The sequence below is a fragment of the Propithecus coquereli genome, unplaced genomic scaffold (genome assembly GCF_000956105.1).
Source record: "Propithecus coquereli isolate 6110/MARCELLA unplaced genomic scaffold, Pcoq_1.0 Scaffold81, whole genome shotgun sequence".
NCBI classification, from domain to species: Eukaryota; Metazoa; Chordata; class Mammalia; order Primates; family Indriidae; genus Propithecus; species Propithecus coquereli.
In genome coordinates, this window is record NW_012154285.1 from 1,918,957 (window position 1) to 1,937,106 (window position 18,150).

General features: G+C 42.8%; 1 protein-coding gene across 1 annotated transcript in view; it reads right to left on the reverse strand.

Moving 5' to 3' along the window:
* Window positions 1-838: 838 nt before the first annotated feature.
* The window catches only part of TMEM132B (transmembrane protein 132B), a 162,711-nt gene continuing 145,399 nt past the window's right edge, over window positions 839-18,150 (reverse strand). The window contains exons 6-9 of the mRNA XM_012663400.1: window positions 8,480-8,685; window positions 6,228-6,498; window positions 4,216-4,407; window positions 839-3,271 (exon numbers count right to left, since the gene is read on the reverse strand). Of these exons, the coding sequence (XP_012518854.1) occupies window positions 2,123-3,271; window positions 4,216-4,407; window positions 6,228-6,498; window positions 8,480-8,685 (1,818 nt within the window). The 3' untranslated portion in view covers window positions 839-2,122. The remainder of the gene's footprint in view (window positions 3,272-4,215; window positions 4,408-6,227; window positions 6,499-8,479; window positions 8,686-18,150) is intronic.

The following is an 18,150-nucleotide window of genomic DNA, read 5'->3' on the forward strand; positions in this document are numbered from 1 at the left end:
GTTAAACATCCAAAGGGAGACAGAATTGAAACGTCTCAGAGAAAGAGCTAGACTCATCTGGAGAGCTGTGTGTCAATTAGCACATACACTTCCCTTCGGTCCCGCACAGTTGGTCTTGGGCTACCTCCCCGCCAGACCCTTTGAACAGCCTTGACTGAGTGGGAGCTCTTCCTGGGAGATGTCGGTCGTCCCTGCGCAAACGCCTTCTGCAGCTAAGCCTGACTCTCCTTGCTTCGTTATCCAGTCAAACTGAAAGATTTTTGGAACTTCACCAGCCTCTGTCTTTAAACGCTCACAAAGCCAACTGAACGCCGACCTCAGGAGGTCAGGCCTATGTCGCCTGCAATTTCAGCACAATTCACAAACACGCTGTAGTCCTGTGGGCAAGAGATATGAGAAAAACTTTTTGGCTATCATTTCATGGCTAGGGGAGGCTGGGCTGCCATGTTCCCATCGGTGGAGATCTATAGTAAGAGAACAGCTCAGCGCCTCTCTCTTCACTAGCTCAGTTATCAGCCATTTGGAGTCAGGGAACTGCTTCAGTTGGCCTCCTGCAAGCCCTTCCTACTTTTGGCCTTTAAAATTCTATTTCTTAGAAATGCGAATGGCTCAGTAAAGCTTATAATGAGGCATAATAGTCCGGTGTCTGCTTTTCCAACAATATCATCTTAATAAATAAAACTGTTGTCACATTTTGCTAATCCCAAATTCCTGCTTTGCTTAAGACGATTCATGATGCTCTTAAAATAAATTTTTTTAAAAAATTAGTAGGAATTGATGCTTTTTTCCTCTTGCCCCTTTGATTTTTCAATAGCTGTGGGTTTTTTCCCACAACAGCTGCCACTTATTTGAGCTCTGGAACGACCACTTATTTGTATGGATTTTTGGGGAAACCCATTGCTTTTCTCCACCAATGCACACCCTGTGAAGGCCTTATCTATGCGAGAGTCATGATTGAGATTATTTTGGGGAGAAGTCATTGTACAGATGGATTTTTATATATTGCTAACTTGAAACAGCATTCTACTTACTTTACAATTTCTTTTTGTTCTGGTAAAATGGAGAGTTTAATCCGCAGCTATTTCCCAGGCAATTTCCTTTCTGTGTAGATCAATTCTACTTTTTAGATTTCAGTTTGGATAACAAATTGTGTCGACCACAAAGCACTTGAATAAATACAGTGACATTGGGGTTTTTTTGCCCTCAGAAATATACTCTAGGAGTTCCCTATGAATTGTCAACAAGCAAAGAATAAAAATAAGTGTTTGAGATTCACAACTTTTCTCCAAATTTTTGAAACTTCATGTAGAAAACTGTAAAGAGATGGCCCTCCCTCGTAGTATATTAACATTTTAAGTAAAACCCCTTGTCCAAGTCTTATACAAGAAAGTTCAACAACAAAAGGAAGGAAAAACAAAGTAAGAATAAGCTTCTTAGATACTGTCCCTAAACAACGAAGCGCAGAAAACCGGAAAAACCTGACATCCTGCGTGGAGACCCAGGAAATAACATGACATGGCAGATCCCAGGGAATGAAACTCATATATGTAAATCAAACAGATCTCAAAGAAAAGACTGAAATTTCTTCTCTTTGTGTTTCAAAAAGAATTCCAGAGGTCAAAGGAACAGGTGCAGGAGCAAATGTGTATAAAAATAATGAGCAGCGCTCTTAACAAATAAGGATAGCTACATTCAGTCATCTTTCATGTATGTCTAAACTCAGGCCAAGGGCAATTAAGTGTCCACTGTGCTTTAAAAGGTCTAGGAATAGAAAAATCAACATCCAAATCCTTTCTAATTCCACATGGCCATTTGTCACAAGATGACTAACAATGTCTGTGGGGTCAGGTTTATTATATTTGCACTGAGCTAGAACCAGGCAGTCGGTAAAACCGTTGTCTTAGAAGTTCTCCGGTCCCTACATGTGGCTGTTCGGAGGCATTTCCCAGCTGAATGCCTGGCTGCAATAGCTCTCGGACCTCTGGTGCCTGCTTAGAAAGGGATCCCACCAGACCTCCACACATCAAATTTGTTAAATCATCCCCTATTGCTGATCAAACTCACTGCTCCACCATTCAAAAAACAGAAGGCATAAAGGTGAATACAAACGTAAGAAAGGAGTTTACATCTGGTCTTGCAGTCTTTCCATATAGTCCCTAAAGTCCTGCGAGTCCCCCAGCCCCATATCTTGGCAGACCCACTTGATGTTATCATCGCTGTCATACAGGATGGAGTTGGTGTACGGGCCGCCGTCCTCTGGGAGGATGGTGGTGTAGGAAGTAAACTTGACTCTCTTCCTCTTTGGGCCCGAAGAACTTATAGGTTCAATTTTAGTTTCTTTCTCATAGACATAGTCAGAAGGCCTGAGCAGCTGACTATGAAAAGTCTTCTGGGAACTGCCATTCAGAAGGAAGTTCCTCTCCTCGAACTGCAGCCCCCTGTCAATCACGGTCGTGCACTCCTCTGACGGGAGTGTGATGTCAACAGGGTTCTCCAGAAGCTCCACTTCATTCCCCAGCCAGACCCAGTCGTGGGAATGGGGGATGTTGCCCTGCTCGCTCACAGCAAACCTTTTGTGTCGATATTTCCAAGCAAATGCCACACAGTTGATTAAGAAGACCAGGATGGCCAGGCAGAAGACACAGAGCAGGGCGTACATGCCGATCTCCAAGTCCGTTAACCCCCTTGAGGTCACTGTGAGGTCACTAGGATTATTGGGCTCCGGTAACTTCCCTTGAGTGGGGAAGCTCGTGAACGTGTCTGGACTACCACTCTTGAGTAACTTCTTGTTCTTTCCTTCCATGGGAGACTGTGGGGTTGTGCTTTTGTTGGCACTTTCCTCGTGGCTGACAGATGCGCCATGATGGAACCATTCCTGAATTGCTCTCTCCTGGTTTCCTTCACGCTCTATGGAATTACCGAGGTGATCTTTATAGTCCCGATTTATGCCCTCAATGTCATTGGTGCCTCCATGGTGCTCGTCAATACCTGGTTCAAATTTGACCTTGACATTTCCTTTCCCCACAGCAAGAACACTTTTCCTCTTGGTCTTCTGACAAGGCTCACTGATCATCATTTCTAACTTAATCAGAGGCCCTTGTCCTTCTCCCTCTGCAACCACAACCGGCCATTTAGACTCAAGGTTTGCCTGGACAGACACCACCATTTCATCCAATGACGACACAGTAACTGAATAATCCTTGGGGTCGTAAATGTCTAAAGGTGTCACCGAACCATCACTGAACAAAATCCAAGAACTAACTATTGCTTCCTAAGGAAAATGAAACCAAAGCATTATGTTATAATCAGGTTCCTTCAAATGTGCAAACATAAATATGATTTCCTAGATAATTCTTTAAATATAAAAAGAAATAAAAAGAGAGAAAAATAAATTTCCATGTTTTATAATCTTGAACAGTTCCTGGCATGCCTTGAACTGCCATCAATAATGGGCTGTAGCCACACCAGTATGAGGAACAAATAATATGCTTCAATGAATGCATTAAAGTATAAATTAATTTATTGCATGCATACAACAGAATTTGACTTTGACCTTTCTAAAAACATTTTGAAAGATCAGAAAATTTATCTGAATCAATTTCAGGTGAAACTAATCAGGCTACTGTTCAAGATAACATCACTGCGAACATTCTTCATTAGGAAGTCAATGCCGATGAAGCAAAACATGCATGGCTGGGAGCACTTGGAAAGACGCATTAGGAGGCTGGCTGGCTTGAATGGCACTGCCCCTGTGTGTTTAGAAAGGATCTGTGAAAGTTTACAGAGGGAGAGGAGTTTTAGAGTTGAAAATAATTGTTATAAACAGTAGCAATTTGGTGCATATTCACCATGTTTAAGTAGCTGAAATGGAATTTCCAAGTATCGAAAACAACCTGCTTTGGCAAAAGTGAAAAGTTGTGAGTCTTTGGTCACAGTCTAGCAGCAGACTGTGCCTGGCGCAGATAAACCCGCTGGAAAGCAAATGGCATGTGGGCGTGTGGTCAGTGTGTAAAAGCAAATACGAAGGAAAAATACCCAAGCCACTGAATCCTTTTCCCAGAGACAGGACAACCTGAATATCTAGAAGCAAGAACAGCTTCAAGAATCACCAGTCCTGGCTGTGAGAGCTCTACTGATCACCTTTGCAGGATGTGACAACCGAAAGAGAGGAGTCGTCTCCACTGACTGGGGACACAGGGTGTCTGGGACTCTCACCTGCTGTGGGGACTGAAGAACGTCCTGGGCCGCTGCTGTGGACACGATGGCCCTTTTATCTGCTCGGTGAGGCTGCAGGGACAGAGAGACGCCAGCCACAAGCTGCACTCCCAGCTCTGCGACGGTGACTCGGTCGTCCAGGACGATCACTGTCTTCTCAGCCAGGATGGAGTCCGAGAGAGGTGAGAGCACCTGAAAAGTGAGTGAGGAAGCTCATGTCTCGGCTCCACACAAAAATTTTCAGCTCCTCAATTGACATTTCCACCAAAGTGTTCTCAGTCCTCTGCGCAATGAATGCACTTACGGAAATCGTTTAAGTAAGTGTTATGCGATTGTTCAATTATACTTAAGTTCCATAAAAATCATCTTAATCCATTTTCTTTCCTTTAATTCATACCATGATAATAGCAGTGGATTTTCTGAAAAAAGCTTGATTTAATTTAGAGGGAATAACTAAAAATTATCCACCTTGGTACTAGGCAAAGAGTAACATTTTCCCAACAATTAATATTTAGGCTTTGAAAATGGCAGAATTGTGGTAAAACACTGTAAGGAAATGGTGCTCATGTCCCTTTTGGCTGGCAGGTGAATGGTGACTGTGGGACAGTGATGATCACTGTGTGGGTCGCTGTGCCATCATTGCATAAACCGGTTAGACAAAGTGGGACAGAGAATCTCAGTGTCCCAAGGAGCCATTCCTCCTGATTCCCCATCTAGTGTGCAACCAGGGGTGACTAAGACCTGGAGAGGAAGGTAGGAGAAATTTCCACAAAGGTCCTCTCAAAGATGCCCTGCCCTGATCTCTGGTACCTGTGACCATGATGAGAAAGCACTTTCATGAGTATAGGATGTTATATGGCACAGTTGGCCTTAAGACAGGGAGCTTATGCTGAATTTTCCAGGTGGACTCAATGTAATCACACGAGCTCTTAAAAGCAGAGACCTTTTCCCAGCTGGTAGCAGAGGGGAAGTCAGAGATTCAAAGTGGGAGAAGGACTCTATCAGCCATTACCAAAGACGAAAGGAGCCACGTGGAAAGGAATGCAGGTGGCCTCTCAGAGCAGAGTGACTCTGGGCCAACAGTCAGCAAGGAAACAGGGACCTCATTCTATGATCACAAAGAACTAAGTTCAGCCAACAACCTGAAGGAGGCTGGAAGCCAATTGTTTCCCCAAACTCTCAGATAAGAGCCCAGCCCAGCCAAGACCTTGATTTCAGCCTCCTGGTCCCTGAGCACAGAACCCAGCCCAGCCCACGTGGATTCCTGACCTACAGAAATCTGAGCTAACAAGTGGATGTTTTTTAGGCTTCTAAGTTTGTGGCAATTTGTTACACAGAAATAGAAAACATATTCAGAATATAACACATTTAATCTAGCTTTGTAAAACTTAACTTTGACTACACCAAAATATGACTTAATTAACTATGAGCAGAAATATTTTGAATTTGTAAAAAGAAAACATGCTGAACCATTTCTGCATAACTATCTCGCCATGATTGGCTAGAAAACAGTTTGACTATTACTATGATAAGATAGAGAATATTTAACTATGGATTCTTTATTATTTTTTGGGCAAAGATATATTTTTAAAATGTTTTGCCTATTGTACAAGGGATAACTGAACAGTTAAAATTCAAGGTGAGGAAGAAAAACCAGCTTTCAGAGTATCATATTGAGGAAAAGATTACTTATACTATGTGTTTCATTTAGCTTTCTCTGGTAAAAGAGATTAGATATTTTTCTCGCATCTCACCAAAATGCAAAACTTAATCTGAGTTTAGGTTATTAAAATCAGCATGTACTCTATGGCTTCTCATAATTCTCTTAACACACACAGACAATACCTGCACACAGACGATACTGCACACGCTCAGATGTGTGTTCACGTGTACATGCACACACGCGCACACACACATGCACACACACACACGTCCCTGCACAACAGCATCCACCTGGGCGCTCACTGGCATAGACGGGCATTAGGCACGGGGCAAGGGTGGGCGACCTGTACCTGCACGGTGGTTATTCCTGGCTCCCGACCCGCCAGGGTCCTGCCATCCTGTAACTGAGCGACTTTCGACTCCTCCACCTTCATGAACTCGGTCACGAGGTCGGTGATGTCGAACTGCCAGTCGGGGCCAAGCATGTAGGTCAGCTGACCCACGTCAGGCGACTCGGCCACAAACTGGGTGAGGACGCGCACCGTGGCGTGCTGGTACTGCAAAGAACACCCGCGCCCCTTCTTCTCCTCCTCCTCCTCGTCGTCACTCTCCCGCGTGGGCCTGGGGCAGAAAGGAACCAAAACAGAATAAATGTCCTCACTGTTAACAAGTCCTGCATGCCCATGTTTTTCGGATTGTATGTGGCTGTACAGACCTGCTCAGCCTGGGTCCACTCACTGCTCGTCCGTTCACTTGGCGAGGACTCTTGTGGTCACTGGGGCCACCTGGGCAGCAGGCTCAGCTCCTCCTTCCCCAACCCAGAGCCATGGGAGGCTCAGGCCTCAGACAGGTGGAGGCTGAGTCTCTGGCCTTGGTGTTCTGGAAACTGGTCATGCTAAAACTAAACCTGTCCTGTGTCCTTTTATGAGAGCATTTTGTCTGGTGGTTGCTGACAGTCTGCAACCCTCAGTGGATGGGGACTGTGTCAGGGGAGAAAGGGGCAGAGATTCGTGTGTGCTGAGTTAGAGCTACTGAGTGTCCTGTGCCATGTGCTGCATCTAAGGGTGAGAGCTGATGCTGATCGCCCATGTAACACACAATGCCACATGTGTTTAACTCACGTCATCTTCACAGACCCCAAAGAATGAGGTTGATTATTTCCCTGACCTTACTGATGAGGACACCCAGGCAGGCGAGGAGAGGCTACTCAGCCAAGGCCACACACTGGTCACCTGCAGAGGCGGGGTCCACGCCCAGAGTGCCACCCCCTCTGTGTGCGTGCTCTCCCTTGTACACCTAACTCTATTCACCTTCTCCACAGCTGTGAAACACGTTCCTATTTTTGCTCGAAGAAACCAAGGCTGGCAGTGGTTAGTGTATGGCCCAGACAACTGCTAATTAGCAGATCTGGATCCAGCTCGCTTGACTTCTGGAACCCACCCTCTTTACAATGTACTGTTCAGCCTCCCTGAAAGGTCTGAGAATCATTTACAAAGTGACAGAAAAAATTTTCACCAGCACAATAGCATAGCAATTTGGGTTTCTTGAAGCAAGGGATGAATATCTCTGTGGGTAAGAAAGATGATTTTAGTAGCAGAGGAATGTAGCATTCAACTTAAAAAAACATTGAATGACATACTGAAAAGTTATTCTTATTTTATTTTTCAATCCTTCTGAACATATCACAGGGAATGTCTCTATTCAGTGCTAGCCTGTCTTTAAAGCTGCTCTGACACTTGCTAGTTTCTATTAATAAAGACAAACTCATACAGGCAGACAACAGTATCTACTAAGAATTGAATAACACTGTTTTGTTTTCTTTGTATTAATTTCAGGTTAAATTTATTTTATTATAAATGATACTAGTTGTTCATTTGTGCTAGCGATGTGAAGTTTCCCTTAAGCAAAGAGATAAAGTGGGAAGAATACTATTAAGTGTATATTTCATTAAAAAGTGACAGTATCATAAAAATGGTCAGTGAATACATATAATTTTAGAAATGCATTAATGAAACAAAACAATCCTGTTATTTTAGGACATATTATGTCCTATTCATTTTTTAAAAACTTGTAATTTTAAAATAATTATAAACTCACTGGAAGTAATATCATCATCCCTAATTTATGAACAAGGAAACTGAGAAATACATGGGTTAGGTCACCTGTCTAAGTCACACAGCTACAGGTTGTAAAGCCAGAGTTAAACTCAGGCCGCCTAATTCCAGGGCCCACAGTCTTAACCACTGCACTGCACTCCAGGGATGAAGAGTGACACTCACAAGGAGGGGAACTGAACGGAAAATAGCTATATCCTAAATGCCAGGTCTTGTGTTCAGTGCTTCTTCTGCATTGCATCATTTTACTGAATCCTAGCAACTACTACATGAGGTTGTTACTATCATTATTATCTTTACTATAATTTATTCACATCAAAGCGCTAGTAAGTACCCAAGTCAGATCCATCTGAACTTCAAGCCATGACCACTGTTACCCACTGTGGATGCCGCTTCACTAGGGCTTGAGTGCTGGGGGTCATTTTGCCTCCCACAGAGCTCTGGGCCCCGGGAGCATCAGGTCCACGGTCCTCTCTCTGGGTCCTCACCTTCTGTTAGAGGCCACCGGGATCCTCCAGCCCTTGACCTGGCTCAGCTCCGTGTCCGAGATCTCAATCTGCAGGGGGAGTCTGGGTGCCCACACAGTGACCTCAAACTGGGAGGTGAAGTGCTGGTGAGTGAAGTTCACGATCGTGTCCACTTTGCTCTTCATTTCCTTCCCATTCACAAAAACGGAGTCACAGTTGTTGGAAACCTTTGGGGAGGAAGCAGAACCTTGAGATGCATCAGGAGGAAAAGTACAAGCAAAAACCGACAATAGTGAAAGTTCACAAACTGCAACAGCTCTGATTTATTAGACACCCAAACACCCAGATGAACAAGACTTGTACAAAGGTAATTTGTAGGCACTAATTAGTGACAAATACTGACAAATAGACTCCAGGAAAACCACTTTGTGTTACAAAGTACTGACAAGTAAAACCATTAACATAACTTAATGGAGTTATATAACCTCTGTTGCCTTTTGTGTGTATGTGTTTTTTCTTTATCTTACCTTTTTTATGTACTCAAAACACCACTAATCAAAGCCCATGTACATCATATTTCACTCTTGCACCATATTTGAAGATGCATAAAAGGTTTTAATGTTACTAAAAACCCACCTTATTCAAGTCATAAAGAAGGTCTGAAAAATCAAGAGAGCTTTGCACTAGAATAAAATCCTGGCGGGAAAAATACTCATAAAATGCATGAGAAACATGGATATAATTATTTTTTCCCCATTAAACTATAATTTTTCAGAATGAAGGTATGAATGTAGCATTTTGTTATGGTCTTTTGACTCAGCACTTGGGGTACCCTTTCTAATGTGCATGCATTAGCAGGTTAAATATTAGACAATGTAAGCCCTGGTTTTACTTTACATATTGAGGATAAGCAAATAAATTGTTGCTGACTTTCTCACTTGGACCATCAGGAAAATGTGTTTATGTGTCTAGGTGCAGAGGAAGAGGGATCAAGAATCACTTCATGTGTGGAGGACCCAAAGGACAAAAAGACATTCTATAAAAAAGACACCTGCACTCGAATGTTTATAGCAGCACAATTCGCAATTGCAAAGATGTGGAAACAACCCAAGTGCCCATCAATACATGAGTGGATTAATAAAATGTGGTATATGTATACCATGGAGTACTATTCAGCCACAAAAAACAATGGTGATCTAGCACTTTTTATACTATGCTGGACAGAGCTTAAGCCCATTCCACTAAGTGAAGTATCACAAGAATGGAAAAACAAGCACCACATGTACTCACCATCAAATTGGAACTAACTGATCAACGCTTATGTGCACATATGGAAGTAACATTCACAGAGAGTTGAGAGGTGGGAGGGGGGAAGAGGGAACGGGCAAATTCACACCTAGTGGGTGCAATGTACACTATCTGGGTGATGGACACATTTATATTAATAACTTTGACTCAAATGGTAAAAAAGCAATTTATGTAACCCCCATAATTACCATAATTACCCCCATAATTACCATAATTACACCCATAATATTCTGAAATTAAAAAAAAAAGAGTACCATGGGGACCTTCCCATCCACACTGCCCAGGTGCAGCGTCAGGCCTCGCTGTTGGCAGGGCTCCCTGCCTCAGCCAGTGGCACCGCCACACCACCAGTTTTGCAAGCCACAAACCAGGACTTATTCATGATGCTTTTCTTCTTCATCTGAATTTGTACCTACAGTTCAGGCCTCTCTTCTGAGCTCAACTGCCTGCTTGACATCATCAGGTGAATGGCTCTAGAAAGATGTCAGAAGCCCAGGTACAATGTAAACTGTTCGCGTGACAGGTGCACTAAAAGCCTTGACTTCACCACTATACAATTCACCCATGAATCGAAAAACCACCTTTGCCCCCTAGATCTACTAAAATTTTTAAAAATTTAAAAAAAAAGAAAAAAGAAGTGCCAACTCTCAAACTGAAAAAGCAAAAATCAGAGTTGTTTGAGACAAATTATCCCATCCCGCCCCCCAAAATGGCACTAACACGAATGTGCTCCCATGGAAAGGAATTGAAGAGGCTTGTACCACTCAACAGCTCTGTAGTTCACTATCAATTGAAATCAAAGACCAAGGAGAAAATAGCTAATGGAACACTTAGGATCACTTTGCATCCCCAGTCACAGAGAGGGATCCTTGTTATTGACATTTCACAATGTCAAAAATGTCTTTAGGAATCTCAAAGTATAATTAACACAGGCCACTAGTTGTGAAACCAGCGGAATTAATAGTGGCTTTGAGTTGGTAACCCTCATTCACAAAGCGATGAGCAGGGATTGCTGGAGAGTTACTGTGAGTCTGGCTACATTCGTTCTTGCGGCACCTTTCCTATTCTGTCAGAACTTAACCCCATCAGTCCTTTTCCCTGCAGCCTCTCCTGTCTGAGCAGCAAATCTGCCCTAAGATAGTAGTGGACAGTGGTAGCTAATGTATCTCTCATCCCCAAAATACCAGTGGGAGCTGAAAATGGCATTTCTTTAACTTTTCTAATTAAAAGAAAAACCCAGTTATCCTATCCTTCTCTTTGCTTTACTTTCTAAAAAAGGGAGAACAAATTAGCTGTCTTTTAGGGCATGTTTGAGGGACTTAAATCTGCATTATTGTGCCCAGGATTGTAAAGAAAATAATCAGAACAAGATTTCCATTTAGAGTAGAAAATAGAATGGGGGATCATGTTCTTATTTTTAAATCCCACAATGCTGACACAGTGTCAAGCCTGACTGTCACCCATTTAGGTACTTAAAAAGGGTGAGGAAGCCCCATTATAGAGAAATCCCTGCCTTCTCATGAGAGCACTGCACTGGGTGAAGTTGAAGGCTCAGTAAGACCCCTAATCGTCCCTGGACTCTGCTTGCTCTGCCTGTGGCACGCAGACTACTTCAAGAGAATGAGTCTCCCTACCAATTAGAAGCCTACGTTAGGGAGTTCTGCTCTTCTCACTAGCTCAGTTGGTCATCACCTATTGCTAGAACTTTTCCAGTCCTAACTTCCACAGTGCAGACCTCAATTCTCCTGCATTTGTGGAAAATTCTGGTTCTTCCTTGTCTACTGCTATCCATCCACCCCTAATCCCACTTCAAATCACTGTGAATCACATCCTACTGGAAGGAACACATCAGTTCTGGAAACTGTGAGACCCTTTCTGTGCATAAGAAATGAAATCATAATGCAGTGACCCTCTGCATTCTTTCAGAGCACACACAGAGCACACTCCTGCCCTATTTTTTAAGAATCACTGTATAGCCCATGTGGGATAAAAGAAATTATTTAAAAACATAACAAAGTGAGAGGCTTTAGCAATTCTGTATGTTGACTATCATTTGAGTTCTTTCTCCTGGGATAGGCATACATCTAAAAAAAATATATGTCCCCTAATTTTAAGTAATTCAAGTAAGGCTAATAATATTGAGTGCTAAAACCCAAGGTATGTGATAACGTATAGAGGATACATCAGATATATAGAAACCAGAGGTCCTCACTCCATGGTCTCACCAATCACAGCATATTCTCATTATTGTGGATTCCTTATTTGCGAATTCACCTACTCCCTAAAAGTTTTTTGTAACCCCAAAATCAATACATAGAGTGCTTTTGTGGTCATTGGTGGAAATGCACGGAGCGGTGGAAATGTTGAACCACCTCCCCCATCCCTGCACATCCTGCGTCGAGGTCAAACAAGGCTCTGCTCTGCCTTCTTGTCTCAGCTCTCAGAGAGAAAAAGCCAGACCATGGACAGAGTGGGGCAGTGGAGTGCAATGCAGGAAGCCTCGACTTTGGGTCCGGTACGACAGAATTTGAATCCCTGCTCTGGCGTCCGTTAGTGGCGTGGCCTCAGACAAGTCACTTAACACTTCTGAACATTGATTTTTGTAAAATAAAATCTAACCAGATGAGTTGTTTTTAGAATTTAAGATTGTAGTCCATGAGACGTGTGTGTGTGTGCGTGTGTGTGTGTGTGTGTGTGTGTGTGTGTGTGTGTATCTCCTAAAGCAAAGGTTCAGCATTTCCTAATTCGGTGTTCACAGCAACCATGTAACTCCCCCAGATAACGAGAACTGACCGTAGTACACAGCTCCTATCTGTGCAGGACCTCACTGCTGCAACACTCTTCCTCACCTCTCAATGCACTAAGCCCCACAGTAACTCCATGATCCTGTCATGAGCCTCATTTTACCTGTACTGAAGCCAGCGCAGGGAAAGGGACCCACTTACCCAGGTGGTGTGTGTGTAACACCACGAGCCAGCAGCTGACTGCAGACAACGGGCCCAGGGCTCTGTCCTCTCCAGAAACTTCCTGTGCCGCTCCAGATACGATCCATACTCCTACTGAGGTCTACCCGGCCCCTAACGACCTGGGCCTGCCTCCTTCTCCAGCCTCCCCCTGCACCCCTCTGTCCCGCCTCGCACATACCTCCCTCACGGTCTTCATCTTCCCGTGACCTCTCCTGACCTCGGTCTGTCCCAAGGCCATCACGCCATCTTGTCAGGGCTGTCACCCAGCATCCTTCGGATCTGACACATTCATAACTGGTTTCCTACTGGACATCCAACCACGCGCCAGCCCCTCTGCCCAACACACACACACACACACACCCCTTCCTCTTTTCTAATTACGTTTTCTTCAGAAAATCATGGCCCTCCATCCACCACCCACCTCGCTAACCTAGTGAGTAAAACTCCATCTTCCTTGCCAATGATTGGTTTAGGGAAGGGGCACGTGACATGACACTGGCCAATGAGGTGTGAGAAGTTAGCCAGGGATTCTGGGAAAGGTCTCATGGCTCAGAGAGATGCACCGGAAGTGATGCCTCCTCCCCCACCGGATGTTGTCCTGTGGAAAATGACAGCTGGAACTGTCGCAGGGATCCAAGAGCCCAGAGGGAGCTGGCCGAGGCCCAGACTGACACTGCGAGCCCAGAAGGACAGAAAGACGCAGGAACCTAGGCTCTTAATAACCTGGAGGGGCGGCTGGACCAGCCCACCTACAACCTGCGGAATTTGACACTTACCAAGTGACTTTGTTGTTAAAGCTATTTTGGTCTATTTTTTTGTTTTGTTACATGCCACCAAAGGCATCGTAAATGATGCTCAAAAGCCACTCCTCAGAATGCATTCCCCGAGTCCTTGCTCCTTTAAACTTGGCACCCCCATCTGTTCACTCTTCATCTATATCATACTATTTTCCTCTATCTAAATTTGCTCTGTGCACTACTGCGTATGCTAAGTTTACAATATTGCTATATTACATACAATATATTACTTACAGTCTTCATATTCCTTATATCATATGACTGACACTAGATTTATTCCACCAGATCGCTCTGTTATACTATATAATTTACTTCGCAATAGTTACCACTCTTGCAGTGCTCCTGGTTGTTTTTATCTCTGTTCCCCACCTGGAGGTAATCTGCTTGAGGACATGGACCTGTCTACTCTTCCTTGCATGTCTCTGCTCCTAGCACAGTGTGGGGCACACAGTAGGCACTCAGCAAGTAGATGCTGAATGTGTGAATACATCACAACTGTTTTCTCTGGGACCCATTCATTCCTGCGTACCACCACAAGTAGTGTGTGTCTGGGTAAGAAGGGAGAGGAGGTAACTTAGATGAAGTTATCATGTTAATAGCATTAAAAAAGAGTCGCTTTATATACCATGAGCAGAATCAGACCAGGAGAAGAAACGGAGGAAGTATGAGATCACAAAGCTGATAAATGTGAGGCCTTGGGTTCCCAAGGGTCAATTTGGCCTTTTAACTAGGGACTGAGATTCCTGTGTGTGAGCTCACAGGGTGAATACAGGTCTGTTGGGGAGAGGAGTGTCAGTCGATAGGAAGACATGGAAAAGTAAAGATCAGAGTCAGATTCCCATCATTCATTTAAATGATACCTTCAGGGCTGTGTGAGCCCCAAGAGGAAAGTTGAAAACCAAATGCTATCGATCCTAATATAAGAAGAGCTGAGGACAGGGACATGGAGATTGGAAACAGACAATTTGTGTCATGTTAATCTGTGTGCATGTGTGAGATGGCTTGTAAATGTCATCTTGGGAAAGTTGCCTTTAGAGGTTAATATTTTTACTGTCAAATTACACTTTTGCAACTATGTTACTCTAAAATAAAAGCAGCACAAAGGGGCCCTCCAGATGTGAATATGTCCCCTTTGGGGATCTTGTCAGACATATCATTTGCTTCATTTTCTGTTTAGAAAAGAGGCAAGAATTTAGTCCATGTATCAGCCACCATCTGTGTCTGCCACACTGTTGACTCTGCTGTCTGCACTGATGGAAGGCTGACTGTGCCTTAGAAGGCTTCCCTTGTGACCCCTCTCCCAACCTGGGAAATGTGCTGCTATGTTAGAAGAAAAAAAATCTACAGAATCAGGTAGCATGTTTCTCATGAGGTCACAAAAAAATGCTGAAATTCCACATTAATATAGGCAAAAATAATCAAAACAATGTAAAGAAAATAATCTTTGATATTCAATTATCATTTGAATCAAACACTTTGTATGTATTACTGAATTTAGCAAAGTGCACTGTGTCTGAGGCACAGTAGGTACTCAAAAGATATTCATTTTACCTTGAGTTTTTACCAAATAATAAACATCAAAAGGAACAATAATAGCTATCATGCATTAAGTGTTTACTGTGTACCTTGCATTGTTTTCAAAACTTTGCACAGAATTATACCCATTTAACTCTCCAAATACTCTATACATTAGGTGTTGTGTCACTATATATGGATGGGGAAACTGAGGCCCTAGAGAGGCCAGGGATCACATCTGGTGAAATGAAGAGCATGAATTTGCACTCAGGTTCTCTGTATCAGTGGCCTCCTCAGCACTGAGCATTGCTGTCTCAGTGCAGCCCATGCAAGTAAGATGTGGCCCTGCCTCTGGAGGACCATAGGCTGATGGGGAAAGGCAAGACCTAAATACAGACTTCAGGACCTTTTATCAACCTTATTGAGGTATAATTTATACACAGTACAATGCATCTGTTTAAAGGATATAGTTCAATGAGTTCGATGGTATAAACCCATGAAACAACCAACACACTGAGACACAACATTCCCATCACCCCAAAAGATCCCTATGCCTCTTGTCAGCCCATGGCTCCCTCTGCCCTGGCGCCAGGCAACCACTCGTGCTGACACCACAGATTAGTACGAATTTTCTAGAATTTTGTATAAATGGAATCATAATATGCACCCTTCATGTCTGGCTGCTTTCATCCAGCATGATGGTTCTGAGAGTCATCCTAGTGGTTGCCTATGTCAGTGGTTGCCCCAGGCAGATGATGGAGCAGTCTCTATACCAGTTTAGTCTACCTGTTTCATTGCTGTAACTATAGGTATCCTCAGGGCCAAGGCCAACAAATCAGGAAAATAACCTGTTCTGGTCAAACTTGACTCCACTCCAAAATACTCCTGGTTTTGTTCATGCTCCAGAGATTTTTAAAAAAAATTTTATCCTGAGTTCATAGTTGTAATCCACAAAGGGATTATTTATTCTCAGAGCTAATTCCTCCATGACAGAAGCAGAACTCAACACGCAATAGTATTTCATTAGTAAACTTCACATTCATTCAAGTAAACCCCCAAGTTTAGGGAGAGTAAGCTGACAGTGACAGCTCAGTGCCACAGACTGAGACCCAGAGAGGCCTATTTGACCCATCCGATAGAGACATGAAGGTGGTTATATTGAGGAGGTGGCAATGGAGGTGATGAGAAACGTTCAGATTCTGGATGTATTCTGAAGTCAGCTCTGGACAAGATTTGACATTGAAATGGATTGAATGTGAGAGACAGGGAGAAGTCACATATGACTGCGGGGATTTTGGCATGAGCAACCAAAAGAATGGAGTTCCCATCCCTGAGCTAGGGGAAGGCTGCAGAAGAGCCAGATTTGGGGAAGAGAGAAAGAATCCAGAGTTCATTTTTGAAAATGTTAAGTTTTCAATGTATATTAGACATCTGAAAGATGTTAAGTAAGAAGCTGGTTACACGAGTACAGAGTTCAGGGAGAGAGGTTCAAGCTAAGGAAATAAGTTTGGACCTCTCATCTCCTCTCTATGTTGAACACCCTCTAATCCTCCCTTTATTTTGAGTTCATTCTTTGTTCTATCTTATTTAAAGTACTCTCAAAATGAGCAGCCTGGATTATTCTCCGCTTGATAAAAATCAGAGACAAAATCAAGACAGCCAGGTCCCAGTTTCAATTCAGAAATGTAGAGAGCTGGAAAGTGCATTTCTCCCACCCTTATCAAACTGCAAATTAATAATTTTTATTAAGCCTGTCAGAGAACTGCAGCTGCAGGGTAACAAACTAACCTACAATCTGGAGTAAGACATGTGCCTGGAGGGAGGAATAGATACTGAGCATTTACTTCCCTGAGGCAGACACTGCTGGATCTCATATAGGCTAAGAAGAAGAATTCAAGTAAAACTTTTAAATGAATTTCTAAAAGCTAAATATGGGCTACTGTGAGAGTGTAAAGAACCTGGGGACTATAAATATAGGGGAGCTTGCAGGATCTATGAATCTTCCCTCACGTAGAGGGAAGATATGGGATAATCCTGAGACAGCTTCCCTTAGGGTCCTGGTTGGGGAGGGAAACAGGAGTCACTGCTAAAACTATGCATAGTCCCATCTATTCGATTTCCCCTATGGTACAAAAGTCTTAGTTCTCAGGCAGAAGTATAATAAAAACCATCAGGTTACCAGAAGAATCTCATTGCATCTAAAAGAAAGAAAACAGCTCTACCCTGGGGGTGGGGGTGGGAATACAGGCCAGACACACGGCAGCTGGAAGAGGGGAAGGAGCACCCGTGAAGACCACACAGTAGAGACCAAGGGATATAGTGTCTGCTGAGACTGATGCTTGATCAGAACATCAGAAAATTTGGCCCTGGCCCTCCACTAGGCAATATACAAACATAAATAGTATTTCTATACAATAGCAATAAAATATTAGAAAATTAAATTAAGAAAACAATATCATTTATAATACAATAGTATAAAAAGAGAAAAAATACTTAGGAATAAACTTTCAAAAAGAAGTGCAAAATGTATGCTCTGAAAACTACAAAACATTGTTGAAAGAAATGAAAGAAGTCTTAAATAGATGGAAATACATCTCCTGATCAAGGATCAAAAGAGCTAATATTCTTAAGATGGTGATACCACCGAAAAAATTAATCTACAAGTTCACTGCGATCCTTATCAAAATCTCAGGTCTCTTTTTTGCAAAAATCAGTAAGCTGACTCTAACATTCAAAAGGAAATGCAAGGGTCCAAGAATAGCCAAATAACTTTGAAAAAGAACAAAGTTAAAAATTCATACTTTCTGATCTCAAAACTTTCTACAAAGTTACATAAATCAAGACTGTGGTACTGACCTAAGATAGAAATATAAATCAATGTAACATAAGTATATACTCAAATATATCGTCCATTGATTTTTTAAGGCAATGCAATGGGAGGAAAAAAAATCACTTTTTGACAAGTGGTGAAGGGACAACTATATAGACATATGCAAAGAAAATGGAGTTATCTTTATTCACACCAAATAAAAAAACAAACTCTAAATGGATCAAAGATCTAAATATAAGAACTAAAACTATAAAATCTTAGAAGAAAACATATGTG